At 39.5% G+C, this 24,887-nt stretch overlaps 2 protein-coding genes across 4 annotated transcripts in view; one reads left to right on the plus strand and one right to left on the minus strand.

Moving 5' to 3' along the window:
* PolD1 (DNA polymerase delta 1, catalytic subunit) overlaps positions 1-24,887 on the plus strand; it is a 362,759-nt gene that overhangs the window by 102,817 nt on the left and 235,055 nt on the right. For all 3 annotated transcript variants that reach the window (XM_076189251.1, XM_076189252.1, XM_076189253.1), the window contains exons 5-7: positions 18,719-18,891; positions 19,049-19,311; positions 20,469-20,574. In XM_076189251.1, the coding sequence (XP_076045366.1) occupies positions 18,719-18,891; positions 19,049-19,311; positions 20,469-20,574 (542 nt within the window). The remainder of the gene's footprint in view (positions 1-18,718; positions 18,892-19,048; positions 19,312-20,468; positions 20,575-24,887) is intronic.
* Positions 1-24,887, minus strand: part of LOC143027746 (uncharacterized) — a 538,392-nt gene that overhangs the window by 11,705 nt on the left and 501,800 nt on the right. The gene's annotated exons all lie outside the window — the stretch shown is intronic.

The following is a 24,887-nucleotide window of genomic DNA, read 5'->3' on the forward strand; positions in this document are numbered from 1 at the left end:
TTTACGCAGCCCAAAGGGATTTCTCCCCATCTCCTTCTCTGCATGATGGGACGGAGAGGGGGGGTCGCCTAATTTATGAAGCGGCCTTGCAGTGGATGTGCTGTGTCTTGCGACACTGCTTCTGACCCAGGGCAGTGGACAGGATGCAGGGATGACCCGTCATCCAGGAGGTGCCAAGATAGGAGGGAGGGTGGAGGGGGAGTGGAGTATATGGGAAATGAAATGGGTGAGAGGGATTTCTATGCCTTTTTCTTTTTGGCTACCCCCCATATAAGGGGGAAAAATCCTTTGGTATATGTATGTAACTCTCTTTTGAGACATATCTCCACCATCAACTCTCCACTATGTTCATTTCCTACCCTAGCTTTAAGGTCTCCCAATACAGCTACATTGACACATGCAATAAAAACCTATAAGCAATGCAGACAAGTTCACAGATATAAGTGCGTGCCATCATATGTTGTCAGATGTGTTGGATTCTGTATATGAATATGATGATACATTTGTACACCAGTGCATGCAGTGCTGTCAAATTTAGGGGTCTTGTAAAAGCATTTCATACACATTACTTGTTCATACCAACAACACAAACTTGCACACAGCTAACAAATATGAAGACCACTTCATTCGAAATGAACCAATGATGTTAATTTGCTGTAAACCATGCATATGCATTAACAAGGATCTTTAAGCTGGTTTCGTGTTATTATTCAGCAGTTAACAGTCTTGTTCTGTTGTGAGTGTATATCTGTGCTGGTATCTTTCTGTGAGTATTCCTTGTATTTATTCAATTATTGTATCAATTCACCTTGCACTTGTACTATATGCAGTAACCACAACCAACCAATCTGACATGTATATGACATAATATGTTGCTCTCTCTCTCAAAAAAGCGAAACATTACCAAAATTGATTAAAATATCCATTTTAATCACCTTATTGAAAATCTGGTGATTTCTCATTATAAATGCCGAATCTGTTATCACTTGTATCTAGTACATGTGTATTATATTGAAGTTTATAGTTATTAAGATACTTTTACTTTTATTTTTATGCCTCACTTTCTTTTTTTGCACACTTTACCAAACATCTTTTGTTGTGAGTTATAATTGATCAATTATGAATTTTATTTCAAATTCTTTGATGATATATAGGAAGAGGATGTGCAAGGAAGAATTCCTTGGCACTGGATTTACATGTCTAATTGACATACATACATACATACATATACCAAAGGCTTTTTCCCCCTTACACGGGGGGGGGTAGCCAAAAAGAAAAAGGAATAGAAACCGCTCCCACCCATTCTATTCCCAACATATCCCACTCCCCTCCACCCTCCTCCCTCCCTCTTATCTTGGCACCTCCTGGATGACTGGTTATCCCTGCATCCTGTCCACTGCCCTGGGTCAAAAGCAGTGTTGCAAGACACAGCACATCCACAGCAAGGCCACTTCATAAATTTGGTGACCCACTCCTCTCCGTCTCCTCATGCAGAAAAGGAGAAGATGGGGAGAAATCCCTTCGGGCTGCATCAAAGTTTTTCTCATACATACTTCCTCACCCCCCATCCCCCACCCACTCCCCCTCATGCATCACAGCATCATCCATATACAAACCTTCTCCATTTACCCCTATCCTCTGTCCTCTCCTGTCCTTCCTCAACAGACATTCCTCTCTTTTGTAATGCCCCTTTCACCCCATCCATCTATCTCATCCTAGGATGCCCCCTCATATTCACTCCTTCCACCTCCGCCTTCCACACCTCTTTTACTAATCTTCCTTCACTCATTCTTTCCATGTGTCCAAACCATCCTAATACTCTTTCATCAACCCTATCTCCCAGCTCCCTTTCCACCCCTGTTCTCCTCCTCACCTCATTTCTCACTCTATCTAGCCTAGTAACCCCTATCATACACACACACACACACACTTCAACGAACGGACGGAATAGAAGACGTTCTGAAGAAAATTGAAGTTTCGTGGATCCCAAAGCAAAGAGAAGTGCCTATTGTATTTGCAGGGTGGGGGGAAATTGCTCGTGGGGTAGTGGGAAAGTAGGGAAAGAGGAGAAGGGGAGGGATTGCTGGGGGAAATGGAAGGAAATGAGGAAGGAGTAGACTTGGCCCAGGCAGACAGGCGAAAGGTAAACAAACGGCCCCCCGACCAGCTGAGCGACGATGAAATGTCTAATAAAAATGTAAAGATTAGAAGTATAGATAAGAGCAATACAGTAGAAAGTGATGAGAATAATTTCCAGGGATTTAAAGAGGATGGGGGGGACACAACCCCCCCCCCCCCCCGGACTGACAAGACTAGAAGAGAAGGTCGATAAGATGATCGAGGACTTGGAGGGTAGGTGCGGTCACGTTAACAACATTCTACAAAGGGGTGAAAAACTGGAAGAACTAGAGAAGGCGAACAAAAACTTAACTGATGAAATAGAATACCTGAAAAGACAGTTAAAAGAAGTAAAGGTGGAGAATGAGGAATTGAAGAGGAATAGTAAAGAAAACAGAGAGGGATGGAAGTCGATAAAAGAAAACAGTAAAGTTACATTTACTGACATAATTAAACAGCAAATGAGAGAACAAACTGAAGACTCGGTTATTAAAGTGATGAGACAGAAGGAGAATATAGTAAGAGACTTAGCTGACAAAAAGAAATGTATAATTATATTAGGAATGGAAGAGAAACATAACCCAGATAGAACCTCAAGAACCAATGAGGAAAATGAAAAAGTAAGCAGTGTACTAAAATTAGTTCAGGAAGATGAACCAGAAATTATGAAGGAAATTGAGGAAAAATTCAGGCTCGGAAAGTATAGTACAGATAAGACCAGACCAATTAAGATTAAATTCAGGTCACAAACGACGGCAGAGAATATCTTATCCAAAACAGGGAAACTAGCAACAAGTGAACAATATAAAAAGGTATGGATAAAAAGGGAAATGAATAAAGAGGAAAGAGAGGAAGAAAAGCAGAAAAGACTTGAAGCTAAGAAAAAAAACGAGAGCAGAACGGAGTCAGAGAAAGAGAGATTCTATTGGAGAGTAGTGAATATGAAACTAAGGCAGTTCGACATACAAGAGAAAAACAAAAGGGAAACAGAGAACACAATGGAAGTGACAGAAAACTAAGAGTGTCTTACACAAATATAGATGGATTAATAACAGGATTGAATGAGCTGAATGATTATTTGAAAGAAAAAGAACCGGACATAATGGGAATTGTAGAAACAAAATTAAAAGGCCCACTACCACCCAACAGTGTAGGACATGATGCATATAATTATTGGATTAGAAACGGAGAGAAAAAGCAAGGGGGTGGAGTTATGTTCCTGACTAAGAAGGATATAAACGTGAAGGGTGTCATATATGGAAAGAATACAGTAGAGATGATTATGATAGAAGTGGAAGACAGAGATAAGAAGAGCAGAAAAATTGGTGATAAATTATGTGCCTCCGAAAACAGCCTCATGGGAGGAGAGTGAACATAAAAGTATGTTAGAGGACACAAAGATAACATTAAATAAAATAATGGAAGATGGAGGAAGAATAGTTATAATGGGCGACTTTAATTACAAAGAAATCTGCTGGGAAGAAATGACAGTAAAGGGTGGAGACGGCTCATGGGGAAACGCTCTACTTGAGATGATTACTGACCATACAATGACACAATGGATACAGGAGAACACCAGGTATAGAAATGAAGAAGAACCATCGAGACTAGACTTAATAATTACATCTGAACCTAGAATAGTGGACAAGATTGAATATAAAACACCAATAAGTAAAAGTGACCACATATTGATTGAACTGGAACTTAATGAAGAAAAATATAGGAAAAGAATTGAGCAATATAGAAAAGGAAGAATGATGTATGAAAAAACAAACTTTGATAAAATAAGAGAATTCTTTCAACAAGAAAACTGGAAAGTAATATACAAAGAAGAAACAACAGTGGAAGAGAAATGGAATATTTTGACAAAAATGGACAAAAAAGGAGTGGAAAAGTATGTCCCAAGACAAAAACAAGAAAAAGAATATGTAAAATGCTGGTACAACAAAAGTTGTAGGGAGTTAAAAGACAAAAGAGACAAAGCCTGGACCAGATGGAAAAAAGACAGAAGACCTGAAAAATGGAAAATCTATACCGGTTATAGAAATGAATATGTACAAACGTGCAGAGAGGAAAAGAGAAAATATGAAAAAGATGTCATAGAAAAGTGTAAAGATCAACCAAAACTATTCTACAGATTTGTAAACAATAAACTGAAAAACAAACAAGACTTGGAGAAATTAAGACAAGAGGGAGTTGAATACACTGAGGAAATGGAAATGGCAGAAATTATGAACAAAAGTATGTCCCAAGACAAAAACAAGAAAAAGAATATGTAAAATGCTGGTACAACAAAAGTTGTAGGGAGTTAAAAGACAAGAGAGACAAAGCCTGGACCAGATGGAAAAAAGACGGAAGACCTGAAAAATGGAAAATCTATACCGGTTATAGAAATGAATATGTACAAACGTGCAGAGAGGAAAAGAGAAAATATGAAAAAGATGTCATAGAAAAGTGTAAAGATCAACCAAAACTATTCTACAGATTTGTAAACAATAAACTGAAAAACAAACAAGACTTGGAGAAATTAAGACAAGAGGGAGTTGAATACACTGAGGAAATGGAAATGGCAGAAATTATGAACAAACATTTTAAATCAGTGTTTACAAGGGAGAACATACAACCTGAAGAGATTGAATGGAAAGAGAAAGTCCCCCCTATGGAAGAAATAGAAGTATCAAAGAATGAAATATTGACACTTGAGTAATCTTGATGTCAGAAAATCGCATGGACCAGATGATATAGCAAACTGGATTCTGAAAGAATGCAGGAATGAACTGGCAGACAAAATACATAGCATACTAAACAGTTCCTTGAAAGAAGGAAAAGTTCCAGAAGATTGGAAGAAAGCAAATATAGTACCTATATATAAAGGAGGAAATAAAGAAGAACCTACAAACTATAGACCAGTCTCTAACAAGTACAATAGCAAAAATTTGTGAAAGAATTATCAAAAGTTGATGGATAAAATATTTAGAAAAAAACAAAGTGTTAAATCCAAGGCAATTTGGATTCAGACAAGGACGATCATGCGTCACCAATTTAATATGTTTCTATACAAGGCTAATAGATATAATACAAGAAAGAGATGGATGGGCGGACTGTGCAGTTCTAGACCTAAAGAAAGCTTTTGACAAAGTACCACATAAGAAGTTGCTTAAGAAATTAGAAACTGAAGGAGGAATACAGGGAAAGCTACTAAATTGGATGGAAGACTTTTTGCAAGAAAGAAAAATGAGAGTAGTGATAAGAAACCAGCACTCAAAATGGGATGAAGTGATAAGCGGTGTTCCGCAGGGAACAGTTCTGGCCCCAATAATGTTTGCTATATATATTAATGATATGGATGAAGGAATTGAAAGCTATATGAGCTTCTTTGCAGATGATGCAAAACTACTGAAAAGAGTGAAAACTGAAGAAGATTGTGAATCACTACAGAGAGATCTAAATATAGTACAGGAATGGAGTAGGAAGTGGGAGATGGAGTTCAATACAAAAAAGTAGTATAATGGAATTTGGAAAAAGCAAAAACAGAATAACAGGAGCATATAAATTGGGAGAAGAAGGAATAAAAAAAGTAGAAAATGAGAAGGACCTGGGAGTCATTGTTATGAATAATATGTCACCTGAGAAACATATAAATAAGATTTTTGGAGAAACTTATAATTTAATAAGAACAATCAAAGTTGCATTTACATACCTGGATGAAGAAATGGTGAAGAAAATCCTAATCACCCTGATAAGACCAAGATTGGAATATGCAGCAACGATATGGTCACCAAGTACAAAAAAATGTATAAAAAAACTTGAAAGAATACAAAGAGCAATTACAAAACTGGCACCAACACTCTCAAAACTATCATATGAAGAGATACTAGAAAAACTTGAACTACAGACACTAGAGCAAAGAAGAGAGAGAGGAGATTTGATAGCTATTTACAGAATCATGAAAGGCATAGAAATTACTGATAGAGAGAATCTGATAAAATGGGATGACAGAAATACAAGAGGACACGGAAAGAAAATATAAAAAGACAGCTATAGAAGAGACTTGAAAAAGAACAGCTTTCCTCACAGAGTAATAGACAGTTGGAACAAGTTAGATGAGAAAGTGGTGTGTGCTAAAACAATACATGAATTTAAAAATAGTTTAGATAAAACGAGATACGAAGACGGGACTCCATGAGCATAGCTCCCCTTCCCGTAAAATACAACTAGGTAAATACAACTAGGTAAATACACACACACACAGACACCTTCATCGAATGGACGGCAAGAATTGGTGTTCCGAGGAAAAAGGAAAATCTACGTGGATCTCAACGTCCAGGAAGTGCCTTTTTGTATTTATAGGGAAGGGGAGTGCTCGTGGAATAGTGGGGAAGTGATAGAGAAGGAGAAGGGAAGGGATATTGAGGGAAATGGAAGGAAATGAAGAAGAGAGAGACATGGTCCAGGAGGCCAGGAGATTTGTAAACAAGACGCGAATGAAAGACGATGACTTTGGAGAGGACGGGATCAACAAAAATGTAAAGATTAGAAGTATAGATAAGACCAATACAGTAGAAGGTGATGAGAATAGTTTCCAGGGATTTAAAGATGGTGGGGGGATACCAACCTCCCCCGACTGTCAAGACTTGAAGAAAAACTTGAACAAATGACCGAACATTGGGAGAGTAGGTTCGGTAGAATGTCAAAAATTGTGGAAAAGGTTGAAAGATTGGAAGCACTAGAGAAGGCAAACAAAAACTTAACTAAGGAAATAGAAGAACTAAAAAGACAGTTAAAAGAAGTAAAAGAGGAGAATGAAGAATTAAAGAGGAATAGTAAAGAAAACAATGAGGGTTGGAACAACAAATGAAAGAACAAACTGAAGACTCAGTTATTAAAGTGATGAGACAGAAGGAAAATATAGTAAGAGACTTAGCAGACAAAAAGAAATGTATAATTATATTAGGAATGGAAGAGAAACACATAGAACCACAAGAATCAAAGAGGAAAATGAAAAAGTAAGTAGTTTACTAGAATAATTTCAGGAAGATGAACCAGAAATAATGAAACAAATCGAAGAAAAGTTTAGGATCGGAAAGTATAGTACAGATAAGACCAGACCAATTAAAATTAAATTCAGGTCACAAACGACGACAGAGAATATCTTATCCAAAGCAGGGAAACTAGCAAGTGAACAATATAAAAAGGTATGGATAAAAAGGGAAATGAATAAAGAGGAAAGAGAGGAGGAAAAAAAGGAAAAGACATGAAGCTAAGGAAAAAACGAGACCAGAATGGAGTCAGAAAAACAAGAGTTCTACTGGAGAGTAGTGAATATGAAATTGAAGAAATGGACATAACAGAGAGAAACAAAAAAGAAACAGAGAATACAATAGAAATAACAGAAAGTTAAGAGTATCCTACACAAATATAGATGGATTAATAACAGCACTGAATGAACTGAACAAGTATGTGAAGGAAAAAGATCCGGACATAATGGGAGTTGTTGAGACAAAATTAAAAGGTCCACTACCACCCAACAGCATAGGACACAATGCATATAATTATTGGATTAGAAACAGAGATAAAACAAGGGGGTGGAGTTATGTTCCTGACTAAGAAGGATATAAACGTGAAGAGTGTCACATATGGGAAGAATAGAGTAGAGATGATTACACTGGGTAACAATTTTTTTTTTTTTTTTTTTTTTTTTTTAATCGTCCAGGGTTTTCCAGCGGAATTAGACTAATTGTGATGCTCTGAGTCCGAAAATGCCCTTGGTTTTTCTCAATCAGGTCAGGATTGTTCGCTACAGACATTTAAGAAAAAAACAATTTTTCGTCCAAAAACCCAATTTCTGCGGATCATAAAAATTCGGTTTTTCCGTTTTCCTGGGGAAATAAAAGTCAACGTATCCAAATTCATTCATTTTTTATATACTCGATTACATTTGATAAGCTTAATACATGTACATGAGCGTTACGTGACACAAAAGTTCGGAGTTCACGGCATAAATCGCCGTTTCCTCGAATTCCGTGTGTGAGCAGCTGCTGGGTTGTCTCTCTTCAGCGACCAGCAGTAGTCCGCGAGCATGACTGCGTCCCACCTCCCCTGGTACCTCTCCTCCATTTGACGCATGTCCTGATGGAACCTTTCTCCCTGCTCGTCGCTGACCGCACCAAGGTTTTCAGGAAACAGGAAATGTATCTTTATACTCATCAAACACCCGAGGTTTTGGAAGTTCTTTATCATGCTGTTAATGAGTGTGGCGTGGTTTGCTGCCTTCTTGTTCCCCAGGAAGTTGTTCACCACCTGCACAAACGACCTCCAGGCGGCGCACTCTAGCGTGTTCATGGAGTTTTCGAACTCTGTGTCCTTGATGAGCTGCCGTATCTGTGGGCCATCGAAAATGCCGGCCTTCAGCTTCTCAATGGTCACTCCAGGGAAGGCTCGCCACAGGTAGTTGAAGCACCTCTCATCCTTGTCCAGAGCACGTGTGAACTGTTTAATTAACCCAAGCTTGATGTGAAGCGGTGGGAACAAAATCTTTTCCCGGTCAACGAGGTTCGTTTATGATGTTGCTCGCCCCAGGTACTAACTGCTCTCGCGCCGGCCACTCTTTCTTCACATAGTGCTGGGCTCTGTCTCGACTGTCCCACTTACATATAAAGCATGGGTACTTTGTGTACCCGGACTGCTGACCAAGTAGAAAGTTCACCATCTTAAGGTCGACGCAGATGAGCCATTGGTGCTGCTCATATTGGATTTTGTCGAGCACGTACTTGACTGCTTCATATTTCTCTTTGAGAGTTGTGGAGTGCGCAAGAGGAATTGAGGCGAACTCGTTCCCGTTGTGGATGAGCACACTCTTCAAAGAGCGCTTGCTACTGTCTATGAAGAGTCGCCAATCTCTCGGATCATATTGAGGAGCGCCGAGTTTAACAAGAAGACCGGCGACATCTCGGCAGTACACGAGGTCTTCCTCCTGGCAGAAGTAGCCCATGTAGTCCTGATGCCTTCTACGAAAGAACGTGATACGCGCGTCCTCGCCGAGTAGATCTTTCTCTTTGAGTCTGGAGGCCAACAGCTCGGCGGAAGTCTTCGACAAGCTGAGATCCCGAACCAGATCATTAAGCTCACATTGTGAAAAGGGCTGCGGACCATCTTGTGTTTCATACTCTTCTTCTGTATCTCCTCCCTCATATGCAGTGGTGGCCTCGTCGTCGCTGTCAGGAAGCTCTCTGCACACTGGTACAGGAAGTTCTTCGCAGTGAGCAACTGGACGGCGGGCAGATGGAAGGTCGGGGTACTGGAGGCTGCTCCGATTCTTCCGATTGATGCCAGTAGTATTGATGGCGCAGAAGTAACAGTCCGATTCATGGTCAGACAGCTCCCTCCAAACCATCGGAATCCCAAACTTCAGTGAAGTTTTCGTGCCCTTCGTCCACCGCCGGAGGTATTCCACGCACGTCATGCACACCGTGTGCGGTGCCCAGGACATATCTTGGTCACCCAGCTTGACTTGAAAGTAAGCCTGGTATGCGCGCTTCACAAAGCTTGTGATGCTCTTCCTGTGCATTGACAGCGTGTATTCTCCGCAAATGTAGCAGAAAATGTCAGGATTATTCCTGCATGACCATATCAATACCCTGAAAAGAAAGAAATAAGTCAATTAGTCAATTTCAAACAGAAACACACCAGAAACAACCATTTATATATGAATAATTTGCTATATTCTTCAAGAAAAATAGGATTGAACTCAAAAACCTTCAAATTATCATATGTATAGCTCGTCAGGTAGGCCTATGGCTGTATCTCAAAAAGTTGACCTGATTGAGCAAAACCAATGTGATATTCGGACTCAGAACACCAAAATTAGTCTAAATCAGCTGAGAAACCCCTGACGATTTTTTGGCTGTTACCCAGTGTTATGATAGAAGTAGAAGACAGAGATAAGAAGAGCAGAAAGTTTGTAATAAACTACGTGCCCCCAAAAACAGCCTCGTGGGAAGAGAGTGAACATAGAAGCATGTTAGAAGATACAAGAATAACACTAAACAAGATAATGGAAGATGGAGGAAGAATAGTTATGATGGGCGACTTTAATTGCAAAGAAATCTGCTGGGAAGAGATGACCGTAAAGGGTGGAGAAGACTCATAGGGAAGTGTTCTACTTGAGATGATTACTGACCACACAATGACTCAATGGATCCAAGAGAACACTAGGTATAGAAATGAGGAAGAACCATCGAGACTAGACCTAATAATTACATCAGAACCTAAAATAGTGGAAAAGATAGAATACCAGGCACCAATAAGTAAAAGTGACCACATATTGATAGAACTAGAACTAAATGAGAAAAAATACATGAAAAGAAATGAACAATATAGAAAAGGGAGATTGATGTATGAAAAAACAAATTTTGATAAAATAAGAGAATTCTTTCAAAATGAAAACTGGGAAAGAATACACAAAGAAGATACAACAGTAGAAGAGAAATGGAGTATTTTGACAAAAATTGATAAAAAAAAAAAAGGAGTGGAAAAGTATGTCCCAAGACAAAAACAAGAAAAAGAATATGTAAAGTGCTGGTACAACAAAAGTTGTAGGGAGTTAAAAGACAAAAGAGATAAAGCTTGGATCAAATGGAAGAAAGACAAAAAAAAAAAAAAACAACGGGAAAAATGGAAAATATATACTTGTTATAGAAATGAATATGTAAAAGCGTGCAGAGAGGAAAAAAGAAAATATGAAAAAGATATTCTTAGAGAAATGTAAAGATCAACCAAAACTATTCTACAGATTTGTAAACAACAAACTGAAAAACAAACAAGATTTGGAGAAATTAAGACAAGGAGGAGTTGAATACACAGAGGAAATTGAAATGGCGGAAATTATGAACAAACATCTTAAATCAGTGTTTACAAGGGAGAACATACAACCTGAAGAGATTGAATGGAAAGAAAAAGTCCCCCCCTATGAAAGAAATAGAAGTAACAAAGAATGAAATATTGAAACAATTGAGTAATCTTGATGTCAGAAAATTGCATGGACCAGATGATATAGCAAACTGGATTTTGAAAGAATGCAGAAATAAACTGGCAGACAAAATACATAGCATAATAAACAGTTCCTTGAAAGAAGGAAAAGTTCCAGAAGATTGGAAGAAAGCAAATATAGTAACTATATATAAAGGGGGAAATAAAGAGGACCCTACCAACTATAGACCAGTCTCTCTAACAAGTACAATAGCAAAAATTTGTGAAAGAATAGTCAAAAGTAGATGGGTAAAATATTTAGAAAAAAAACGTGCTAAATCCAAGGCAATTTGGATTCAGACAAGGACGATCATGCGTCACCAATTTGATATGTTTCTATTCAAGGCTAATAGATATAATACAAAAAAGAGATGGATGGGCCGATTGTGCATTTTTAGACCAAAAAAAAACTTTTGACAAAGTACCACATAAGAAGTTGCTTAAGAAATTAGAAACTGAAGGAGGAATACAAGGCAAAGTGCTTAATTGAATGGAAGACTTTTTGCAAGAAAGAAAAATGAGAGTAGTGATAAGAGACCAACACTCAAAATGGGGTGAAGTAATAAGCGGTGTTCCACAAGGAACAGTTCTGGCCCCAATCATGTTTGCTATATATATTAATGATATGGATGAAGGAATTGAAAGCTATATGAGCTTCTTTGCAGATGATGCAAAACTATTGAAAAAAGTGAACAAGGAAGAAGATTGTGAGTCTCTACAGAGAGATCTAAATAAAGTACAGGAATGGAGTAGGAAATGGGAGATGGAGTTCAATACAAAAAAGTGTAGTATAATGGAATTTAGAAAAAGCAAAAACAGAATAACAGGATCATATAAATTAGGAGAAGGAATAAAAAAAGTAGAAAATGAGAAGGACCTGGGAGTCATTGTTATGAATAATATGTCACCTGGGAAACATATAAATAAGATTTTTGGAGAAACTTATAATTTGATAATCAAAGTTGCATTTACATACCTGGATGAAGAAATGGTGAAGAAAATTCTAATCACCCTGATAAGACCAAGATTGGAATATGCAGCAACGATATGGTCAAGTACAAAAAAAATGTATGAAAAGACTTGAAAGAATACAAAGTGCAATTACAAAACTGGCACCAACACTCTCAAAACTATCATATGAAGAGAGACTAGCAAAACTTGAACTGCAGACACTAGAGCAAAGAAGAGAGTTGATTTGATAGCTATTTACAGAATCATGAAAGGCGCAGAAATTACTGATAGAGAGAATCTGATAAAATGGGATAATAGAAATACAAGAGGACATGGAAAGAAAATAAAAAAAGACAGCTATAGAAGAGATCTGAAAAAGAACAGCTTTCCTCACAGAGTAATAGACAGTTGGAACAAGTTAGATGAGCAACTGGTGTGTGCAAAAACATTACATGAATTTAAAAATAGTTTAGATAAAACGAGATACGAAGACGGGACTCCACGAGCATAGCTCCCCTTCCCGTAAAATACAACTAGGTAAATACATTCAAACTCCTTCTCCCTTCCACTCTTATGTTGCATGTTTCTGCCCTGTACATTGCTGTTGGCATAATCACTCCTTCATATAACCTCCTCTCAGCATCCATTCCCAGATGTCTATTTAGCATCCATTCCCAGATGTCTATTTCTCATTACACTTTTTAATCCACCAAGGCATTTACTCGCTTCTCTCAATCTACATTCTACCTCCACCCCCACTCCCGTTCCTGCCACATTCACACCCAAGTATCTAAAACTACCCACTTTTTCCATTCTCTCACCCTTAATGCTCACTTCCAGCCTGCTGTCACTCTCTCCCCTTGTACATCTCATCACCTTACTTTTGCCCACTTTTATCTTCAGCTTCTTTCTTTCACACACCTCAAACTGTCACAAACTTCCTCAATCCCTCCTCTGATCCTGCTACAAGAGCAGTGTCGTCAGCAAACAACAACTGGCTTATTTCCCACTTTTCACCATTTTCTTTAAACATCTCCAACCCCTGACCCACTACCCTTGCATTCACCTCTCGCACCACCCCACCCATGTATAGATTGGACAGCCAGGACGACATAACATCCCTGACGAAGTCCCACCTTTACAACAAACTATTCACTTTCTCCATTTCTAATCCTAACACAGGCTCTACTATTGTAAAAACTCTTGACTACTCTTAACAGCTTTCCTCCTTTCCCATATATCTGCAGTACCTCCCACAGTGCCTTCCTGTCTACCCTGTCATAAGCCTTTTTCAGATCCATAAAATCCCAAAATATATCCTCACCTTTTACAATAGATTTCTCACTTATCTGTCTTACCACAAAAATCTGATCTACACAACCCCTACCTGTCCTAAAACCACACTGTTCCTCACCAATTACTCCCTCTGTTCCTCTCCTAATCCTCCCATAAGCCTTCCCAACTACACTCAACAAGCTGATCCCTCTGAAACTACTACACTCACACTTATCCCCCTTTCCCTTGTAAAGTGGAACTATACAGGCATTCCTCCAGTCCTCTTGCACTCTACCTTCTCTTAAACAAACATTAAATAACCTCACCAGCCAGTCCACCATAACTGTACCTCATTTTTTCAGACATTCTGCATGGCATCCATCCAACCCAGGTGCCTTACCTGTTCTCATGATCTTAACAGCTGCTTTCACTTCATCTTTCCCTATTTCTCCTCCATATTCCTCACTCATCGCTCTCATTTTCTTAGCGCTTCCCACTGTAACTACATTTCCCTCCCTATCCTCCTTCACATTTAGCAACTCCCTAGAATACTCTGCCCACCTTCCTCTCACTGCCTTCTCTTCCATTATAATTTCTCTATCTTCACCTTTTACCTTTTCCTCTGTACTTGATTCGCCTCCTCTTCCTCTTTTAACTTCTTTCCAAAACATCTTTTTACTACTTTCAAAATTTTCTGTCATACTCTTACCCCATTATCTGCTCTCATCTATTCTTCCTTTATCTTATGCTTAACTTCCCTTCTCTTTACTTTGTACCTTTCATACGATTCCCTCGTCTTAATTTGTAGCCAATCTATGAATGCCTGCTTCTCTTCTAGAAACTTCTTTGCTTCCTCATCCCACAAGTCACTACCCTTCCCTCTATTTCCTCCCGTCCTCCTTGTTCCACACACCATTTTTGCACACCTTATGATTCCCTCCCTGAACCATCCCCATTGCTCCTCCACTCCTAGTTCTACTCTCTCCTTCACTCCTCTCTCAGCTTATTATACTCCTTTTCTTTTTCATTTAAGCAGTTCACTCTGAGTACCTCCCTACCTTCTGCCCTTTTCCTCTTTCTCCACCTATTCTCCACCCTCAATTTACCTTCCACCAGAAAATGATCTGATATTCCCCCACTCTGTCCCTCGAACATATACATCCTTAACTCCTACCATACTCCTGGTCACCACTATATAGTCCATTAGTGCTCTATCTGCCACCCTTCCATCTACCATCCTCTCCCATGTGTACTTATGTTTGACTTTCTTCCTAAACACTGTATTTCCTATAATCAACTCTCTTTCAAGACACATCTCCACCATCAATTCTCCACTACGATTTTTACCTGGAACTCCTTACTTCCCAATCACTCCGTCTATTGGTTTATTTCCTACCCTCGCAGTAAGGTCTCCCAATACAAGTACATTGACATTTCTCCCTAATCCCTCTATGCACTCATTTATATCTACCCAAAAAGCCTCCCTTTCCTCTATGCTCTTCTCATTACCAGGCCCATATGCATTTACAAAAACCCACGTCTCCCTTCCCAGCTTCACCTTCATTCACATCAACCTTGATGAAACCTCCTTCCACTCCACTGCACGCTTACTTATCTCTTCATTTACAAGTATAGCCACCCCTTCTCTCTCTCATCCCCTCTTCATTCCTGAGTACCTCTCAGCTACACTCCCAAACTCACACTAGCCCTTCCCTTTCATTTAACCACTTCACTATGGGACTTAAATCTCGCGGGCAGCAGCCAATGCCAGCCGTACGACGTGTCGTAATAATACTCGCATAATAAAATATAGTCACGGCTTATATCGATCGTTCTCTCTTTCACCCGTGAATTTTGAAAACCACAGAGAATGGGATTAAGAGCAGATTAGGGAGAATGTAAAAACACAGGGGCGACTACAATAAATATAATCAAGACGCCGATATGGCAGCGTCGCGAATCCACTTGCTCTTCATGACGCCTACGTGTGCGGCACCGTATGGAAGGGGTTAAGTTTTACTCAAAGCCAGTACATCCATCTTTCCTCTCACAAACATACTGCCTATCTCTTCCCTTTTACTCTCATCTGTACCACATCCACACACATTAAAAGACCCACTCCTTAGGGAACAGTTGGAAAATTCCCAGACCCTCTTATGCCTTTACTTTTTTTTAGGAATGTCCCCTTTGAGGCTACAGGTAGTAGGATCCCTAATCCCATCCCCTGTCCCATTTATTTGTCGCCTCTTATGACTTATATGGAAAGACTTAGTGGTACCATTGTCTTCCCCCACCATAGGGTAGGCAAAAAAAAAGGAAATGAATATTCAGAGAAGTGGTACAGGACAGTAACAAGGGTTTGGGGGACAGCGTAACAGAGGGACAGTCATAGTATAAAAGTGGCATCATTTCTCTATGAACAGAGTTTTCCTCTATCACAGACAAAATGATGTGTGGCTCTGGTCCGTAGGGGCACCCCATGTAGACCCTAAAGTATCAACTGCATGCTACTTTGCCACAATAACATGCAGCCAATACCTCAGATGGGGTATTGGCTGCATGTCATCAACACGGGATACAAAAACTTCAGTGTGTTGTATGTGAGGAAGTGCTCAGCCACGAGTCACTTAAAGAAAATAAGCTTAAGCGCCATCTCCAGGGAAAACACCCAACCCTGGCTGGGAAAGATCGTGAGTATTTCAAGAGGAAAGAAGAACAACTGAAGCATCAGCAGTGAGACAACCCTATGCACACAGTAGTGTGTTCTGTTCAACAAGTAGCAATTGCATCCAATGTTGTTGCATAAAAGAATTGCCAAGTGCATGCAGCCCCACACAATTGGAGAAAAGTTGGTAAAGGCAGAAGCCTTTGATATGGTTCGCACCATTATAGGAGATACTGCAGTGAGAAAAATTGAAACTATTCCACTGTTGGATAATACAGTCAACTGACACATTAAAGAGATGTCGGGAGACATAAAAGAACGGGTAGTGGCTGCCAAGGAGAGCGGGAAATTTGGCTTACAGTTGGATGAATCAATCTACGTCGGTGATGATGCTCAGCCCTTGATATATGTGCAGTACCAAGGAAAGAGTGACATTGAAGAGGTCTTCCTGTTCTGTGAACAAATGGAGATGACAATAACAGGTGAAGACCTCTTCAAATTGGTTGACAGTTTCATCAGAGAAGAAGGACTTTGATGGGATCAGTACTTTAATGTGTGCTCGGATGGAGCACCTGCAATGCTAGGGGCATGCCAGGCTTTCACTCCTAGGGTAAAACAGTTAAATCCCACAGTGATAGTGACCCATTGTCATCTCCACCGGAAAAACCTTGCCTCTCAAAATATGTCAAGCTTAACACTTTTATGGAAAATGTGATTCAAATAGTGAATTTTATTAAATTGTCAGCCCTGAATCAAGGCTATTCAGTCAGATGTGCTCTGATATGCAGTCAGAATATGAACAACTGCTTTACAACTCATCTGTCAGGTGGCTGTCCTGAGGGAAAGTGCTCCACAGGGTGCTTGATATGCGTGAAAAGTTTAAATCTTCTTGAACGAGAAGAAACTTGCACTGGCATAAAAGTTTTCCGAACCAGGGTGGTTGCTTAAACTGGCATATCTGTCAGATATATTTTCAGAGTTAAATTTGCTGAATATGTCCATGTAAGGCAAAGATGAAACTCTATCTCTGTGTCAGAAAAAGTCAAGGCTTTCAAGAGAAAGATCAAATGGGGGAAAACTGCGTCCTTTCCACTATTGAACCTTTAACTGGAAGATGAAGAGGATGCCTCATTTGTGGATGTACAAAATGTCATTGTTGGGCACCTTGAGAAATTGAGTGAAGAGTTTGACAGGTATATTCCAGATATAGAGCTGCATGAGAAGTACAAATGAGTGCGCAGACCTTTTGATGTTCATGCAGAGGACCTTTCAGAAGAAGAGCCTTCTATCCACAGTCTGCAAGAGGAGCTCATTGAGCTTCAGCATGACAAAACTTCATTTCAACTTTCAACACCAAACACTAGGTGTGATCTGGAATGCTGTGATGTGAGGCTGTGAAAGTGTTGTTGCCTTTTGCTACAACCTGTTTGTGTGAATCAGGATGTGCAGCTCTGACAGTCATCAAAACAAAACACAGAAATCAGTTGCAACTGGAACATGATTTGAGAGTAGCACTTTCTAAGACTGAACCATGAATAGAGAAACTTAGCAGCACGATACAGGCCCAAGGCTCCCATTGAAATCACTTGATTATTACATAGAAAAAAAAATCCAACTTTTAGTCTGTTTTTTGTGGAATTTCACATATTATTCAAGAAGTGGTTGTTTTGATTAATATCAAGCTTCCAAATTCGTATTGCTATAATGAAATTCAATTATGATAACTTTGTCTTTTATAACCTTACATTATCTTTCTTACACGGATACGAAAATGGGTCACTATGAGCATAGCTCTTGTCCCATAAAATACAACTAGGTAAATACATATCTTTATTATACTTGTCCCCTACTTTTTACAGTCAAGAACTAGTCATATGTATTAGCACATATACAAATAGATTAGTGGGGTCATGGTCATATAGAGGATCATATTGGGGTCGTCTGAAAAAAAGGTTGGGAACACTTAAAGGACGGAGGTTAAAGGAGGTGGAGAGTTTTTTAAGTATGGAGAGTCACTTATAGAAGGAAATGGAGGTGAACTGCAAAGTGAATGAAACAAATATCTTGGGGAGAGGGGGTGATGAAAAATGTCTTGAAAAATAAGTTATCTAGGGATGAATGCAAAGAGAAGACTGAATGAAGGGGTGATTGTGGCCATGACTATTTTTGGGGCAGAGACTTTGAATTTAATTGAGGTGTATTGTTTAAAAAGTATGGTGATGGATAGGGTTAGAAATGAAGAGGTGAGGTGTAGAGTCAGGGTGGAAAGGGAGCTGGTAGTTAGGGTTGATAGTAAAATATTGGAATGGTTTGGATATATGGAAAGAATGAGTGAAGAAAGACTAGCAAAAAGAATGTGGAAGGTAGAAGTGGGTGAAGTGAATTTAAGGGGAAGATTGAGAATGAGGTGGATGGATTAGGAAAGGGGAAATTCTGTTGAGCAGGGAAGGGAAAGGGCAAGAGACAGGTATAAATTAAGAGTTGTTGTAAATGGATAATTAATTGATGCAGCCCAAGGGGATTTCATTGTCTTCTCTAATAATTGCTTTAATGAAATTCAAGGCTTGTATGCTTATAGACCATTTCCCACCTTACAAAGTGGGATGCCTTTAACAAGGCAGCAGTTATTATTAGAGATAGAATGTTTTTCTAAATATTTGATAGTGGTTTTTATATTGTTAGGAAAAGCCATGGAAGGTATGCCAGGTCAACAGCTTGGTCAGGTGCCCATCATGCGCATGTTTGGGGTGACTGATGCAGGGCACTCTGTGTGTTGCCATGTGCATGGATTTTCCCCATATTTGTATGCAGCATGTAGCAGCACCTTCAAGCAGGAACATCTGGGACCCTTCAAGGTGAGCCATCTGAAAGTTCATGCATGTTTACTCTTTCCTCTCTCTCTCTCTCTCTCTCTCTCTCTCTCTCTCTCTCTCTCTCTCTCTCATTCTTTCTTTCTCTTTTATTTCTCAGAGTAACCCACTCACTTCTTCATTCTTTCTTTACTTCTTACAGAATGCCCTGAACAAAGCAGTATTGGAAGATATGAGGTCAAACAAGGAACAGATTGTGGATGCTGTCTTGGATGTTGATCTTGTGATGAGGGAAAGTATATATGGTTTCCATGGCAACAAACCATCCCAGTTCTTACAGATCACCATGGCATTACCACGGTTGATAGCCGCTGCCAAACGTTTACTTGGTGATGGCAAAGTTGTATTTGGAACAATGAATGTTGCTTATGAAGCTTATGAGTCCAATATTGACTTTGAAATCAGGTGAGTTTACTTATTAAATTTTTCTTATTACCATTTTTTCTTATGAAAGCACACAGACACTAGGTATGATAATTAGAGAGTAAGAGACAGAATCCCATAACCATTGCTCCTTTCCTGTGTAGTACTGTTAGGTAGACATACACCACTAAGCTATAGGCTGGTATCTAACGAGCACATCAATGAAATTATGTGAAAGGATTGTGAAAGATTGATGAGTCAGATATCTTGAAGAGATGAACACTTTGACAGACATTCAATTTGGCTTGAGATGTAGGTCACTTTTGTCAAACCTTTTAAGCTTTTACTCAAGTGATTGATGTGCTGCAAGGGAGCAAAGGCTGGGTAGGACTATGTACCTCAGTCTAGAGAAGGATATTGTTAAAGTGGAAACTAGAACATGTTGAGGGACTAAGGTAAACTACTCAATTGGACAATTTATTATTATTTATTTATTTTTTATTTTTTTTCACAGGGCTTAGTGCTTGTGTCTGATGTTTCTTATCTATGTAAATGACATGATGGAAGGTACAACAAACTGTTATAACATGTTTGCAGATGATGCAAAAATTGTGAAAAGAATGAAAAATTAGGAGAACTGTAGGCTTTTGAAAAAAAAAAATTAAACACTATTTTTGCATAGAACCAAGAATGGCTCTCAGTTGTGGCTTTTAGGTGGCCCCATAAGTCATTCAGGGAAGAGATAATGTGTTGTTGTCTAAGACTTGTGAGTGTGGGCATTGTAGGATGTGGTTGCAGCTATGGTAGTTTGATTCTGTGGTGATCCTGGTTTAACATTGGATGGTGTTTTGAACATGCTGCCTTGCTGGATCTGCCTATGAATACACTATGAGATTGAGAGAGAAAGAAGAGACAATAAGTAGTCAAAGTATCTTCGGTCAATTGAATCACCTCGCTAATCCCAAAACCTTACAAACTATTTTTATAACTCCACAAGGAGACATGGTCCCAAGGGTCTGATATCTTGTCTTTGAATTGGGCCTAAAAATTCTTGTTTGATTAAAACCCCGTTTTGCCACACTTTTTCCCTTTAGCTCAACAAAATCTGGTATTGATCAGAACAGTCACTTAATTTTTACGCTGAAAGTAAAAGCATATTGCAGTGTTTGGATTTTTATGTTTTTGCTGATTTTCCTTAGGTTCATGACTGATACACACGTAGTTGGCTGCTGCTGGATTGAGCTTCCAGCTGGGTCCTGGAAGTCACGTGAAGAAAAAGACTTTGTATCTCGGGCACAAATTGAGGTTAGTCTTTCATATTGCATAGATGAAGACTTCTGCTTATTGAAATTTTTATTTCATGAAGTAGGACATTTGCTTTTGGAAAAGGTAATGACAATTAATTCTATTGTAGTGACATCTTAGAGATTATATTGTGGCTAATAATGTTTTAATTTGCCTTGAGGTCATTACTATTGAAATGAATAATCCATCCCATTACCATAAATTTCTTAGCACCTTCCACTACTACCACAAATCCTTCCTTATCCTCTTCCACATTTAACAGCTCCCTAAAATATTCTACCCATCTTTCCCTTACTGTCTTCTCTTCTGTTAACCTCTGTCCATCTTCGCCTTTTACCTTTTCATCTCTACTTGACTCACTTGCTCCTCCTTAACTTCCATCCAAAACATCATTTTATTACTTTAGAAAATTTGTCATACTTCTCCCACATTTTACATCTCTCCATTTTGCTTCCTTTATCTTATGCTTACATGAGAAAGAAAAGAAGAAATACAAGAAGATGGGAGAAGAGTGGGAGTGAAGAATAGAGTAGAACTAAAAGTGGTGGAGGAATGGGGATGTTTCAAAGAGGGAGTCACAAGGTGTGCAAAGATGGTGTGTGGAACTAGGAGGATGGGAGTAAATAGAATGAAGGGTAATGAGTGGTGTGATGATGAAGCAAAGATGGTTATAGAAGAGAAGAAATGAGCATTCACAGATAATTTACAGAATAGGACGAGAGAATCATATGAGAGGTACAAAGAAAAAAGAAATAAAACATAAGATAAAGGAGAGCAGATGTGCAGTATGGTAAGAGTATGACAAAATTTTGAAAGTAATGAAAATATATTTTGGAAGGAAATTAAGAGAGTAAAGGTAGGCAAGTCAAGTAGAGAAGAAAAGTTAAAGGTGCAGATGGAGAGATGATAATGAAAGAGATGGCAGTAAGAGGAAGATGGGCTAAGTATTTTAGGGGGTTGCTAAATGTGAAGGAGGATAGGGAGGGAAAGGTAGTTCCACTGGGAATCACTAAGAAAAGTGCTAAGATAAGCCAGTTGTTGTTTGATGAGGACACTGTGCTTTAGCAGGATCAGAGGAGAGATTAAGGAAGTTAGTGATATAGTTTGGAAAGGTGGGTGAAAGAAGGAAGTTGAAGATAAATGTGGGTAAGAGGAAGGTGATGAGATGTACGAGGGGAGAGGATGGCAGCAAATTGGAAGTGAGTATTAAGGGAGAGAGACTGGAGAAGTGGATAGTTTTAGATCCTTGGGTGCAAATGTGGTGGGAAAGGGAGGAGTGGAGGTGGAGGTAGAATGTAGATTGAGAGAAGCAAGTAATGCCTTGAGGGATTAAAAAGTGTAATGAGAAGTAGATTTTTTTTTTTTTTTTTCCTCTCTCTCCCTCCCTCCCTCCCTCCCTCCCTCCCTCCCTCTCTCTCTCCACCCTTTCCTCTCATTTTTCTGTTATCCCACTTTAATAAGCCATCTCTCTCAAGGACTTCCATCCCTTTAACCCCTTCCATACGGTGCCGCACACGTAGGCGTCATGGACTTAGATCTCGGTGGCAGCAGCCAGTGCCAGCCGTACGACGTGTCGTAATAATACTCGCATCATAAAATATAGTCACCGCTTATATCGATCGTTCTCTCTTCACCCGTGAATTTTGATAACCATAGAAAATGCGATTACAAAAGAATTAGAAAGAATGTCATTATGGAGGGGCGACTACAATAAATATAATCAAGACGCCGATATGGCAGCCTCGCGAATACACTCGCTCCCCATGACGCCTACGTGTGCGGCACCGTATGGAAGGGGTTAATGATTCTATAAATGGCCAGTAGATCTCTTTCTCTTCTTTATGCCAGGGTTGGTAGTTTCTGTTTGGACAATCTTTGTTTGTCGATTTTAAAAGTGTTGGTGCCATTTTTGTTGTTGCTCTTTGGATTCTAATTTCTTTACATTCTTTTTTTGTAATGGGTGTCCATAGCGTCGCAACGTACTCCAATCTTGGTCTTATCAGTGTGACTAATATTTTCTTTACCATTACCTCATCCAAGTAGTCAAAGGTACCTTTTTTGATCTTAGTAAAGTGTAAGTTTCTCTGACTATTTTTGTTAATATGCTTGTCTTGTGACATGTCTTTGTTAATAATTACTCCTAGGTCCTTTTCCGAGCTAAATTTTTTTTTTACTTCCTTTGTATCAATTTTATATTGCCCTAATATTCTATTTTTACTTTTTTCCAACTCTATTACACTATACTTCTTGATGTTGAAGCTCACTTCCCACTTTTGGCTCCATTCCCAGACTTTGTTCAGGTCATTCTGTAGTGATTCAGTCGTTTTCTGTACTTTCTTTAGTAGTTTTGCGTCGTCTGCAAAGAAGTTCATATAACATTCTACACCTTCATGTCATTTATATATATATATATATGGCAAACATTATCAGAACCAATACAGAACCTTGTGGGACTCCACTTATCATTTCTAACCAGGTTGAATTTTTGTCTCTTAAGTACCACCCTCATTTTTCTCCTGTTCAAGAAATATTCCATCTATTTCAATAACCTTTCTTGTGGTACTCCCCAAGGCAGGTGTAGCTCCTCTTGGGGATCAGTGCCACCTGCATAGAGCTGATGGCCTGGGCTGGTCGCTGCTGTTTGGCCCCCAACTCTTGGGGGGTGGTCCTAATCTCAGTGAAACACACCACAACACCCTTCAGATCATACAAAACAAAGCCCTAAAAACAATTACAGGCTGCACAAATGCAACACCTTCAGACCATTTACACCATGAAACAAAAGTCCTCAAAGTCAAGGACCACCTCGACATGAGAGGCACACAAACACTTGCCGCAGCCAACACAAACACATCACACCTGCTACACTACATAGCAGAACACCCACACACACCAAGAAACATTAAAACAACACCCAAAGACCTGTATCACACACAGATACTCTCTTCTCTTCCTCCACAACCACCAAATACCAGCCTCCGGAAACATATTCATAATCACATTACTCACCGCTCTATTAACACACTGAAAGACATCACACTGCTGCATGCCAGACCCCCTGATATCCACCCTTCTGAATCCTCTCCTACGAAAGGACAGAGTCCACCTGGCCAGACTGTGGTGCGGCCACCACCCAGCACATCTAAGTTACCAGAAGAGGCTGGATGACCGCATTGTGAACAGCTGCCCAGGATGTAACACTTCACCCCATACCATACAACACATAATGGAAGACTGCGTTATACACAATCATGCACGCAAACAACACAACATACACTCTATAAAGGATTTGTGGGAAAACCCAGTTTCGGCTGTGGCATTCCTTTGGGAGACGGGACTGCTCGGACAGACAGTCTAGGGAACGACAACAACCTTTCTCGTACACCTCCTATTACTTCAAGTTTTCTTAGTAGCTTTTTGTGTGGTATTTCATTGTATGCCTTTTGTAAATCTAGGAAAGCACAATCAACCCATCCATCCCTTTCTTGCATTATGCAATTACAATAAATATAATCAAGACACCGATATGGCAGCCTCGCGTATCCACTTGCTCCTCATGCCGCCTACGTATGTGGCACCATATGGAAGGGGTTAACCCAATTTTGTATATTTTCAAATGTGAATACAAATTGAAAATTTTCATAATTTCAGCCATTTGTACATCTAAATATTCCTCATTCCCTTGATGCAGTATCACTATTTCTTGTTTATTTTTTAATATACCATTTACAAACCTGTAGAATAGTTTAGGTCGGTCTTTACATTTGTCTATTATGTTTTTTTGTTTTGTTTTTTGTTTTTCCACTGTGTATTTATACATATTTATTTCTTAGTTTGATATATTATTGCCATTTGCCCCCCCCCCCCTTTTTTCTCTCTCTTTCCAAGCTTTTTCTCTTCAATGTTTAGCAGCCCGAAGGGATTTCTCCCCGTCTTCTCCTTTTCTGCATGAGGAGACGGAGAGGGGGGTCACTGATTTAATGAAGTGGCCTTGCTGTGGATGTGCTGTGCCTTGCAACACTGCTTCTGACCCAGGGCAGTGGACAGGATGCAGGGGTGACTTGTCATCCAGGAGGTGCCAAGATAAGAGGGAGGGTAGAGGGTGGAGGGGAATGGAGTGTATTAGGGATGGAATGGATGGGAATGGTTTCTATGCCTTTGTTTTTTGGCTACCTCCCTTTTAAGGGGGAAAAAGCCCCATCTGGGGTATTGGCTGCATATTGTTATGGCAAAGTAGCATGCAGTTGATACTTTAGGGTCTATGTGGGGTGCCCCTATGGACCAGAGCCACACATCATTTTGTCTGTGATAGA

Source organism: Oratosquilla oratoria, chromosome 8 (genome assembly GCF_046742065.1).
Source record: "Oratosquilla oratoria isolate Oo_2021 chromosome 8, ASM4674206v1, whole genome shotgun sequence".
In the NCBI taxonomy this organism is placed as follows: Eukaryota; Metazoa; Arthropoda; class Malacostraca; order Stomatopoda; family Squillidae; genus Oratosquilla; species Oratosquilla oratoria.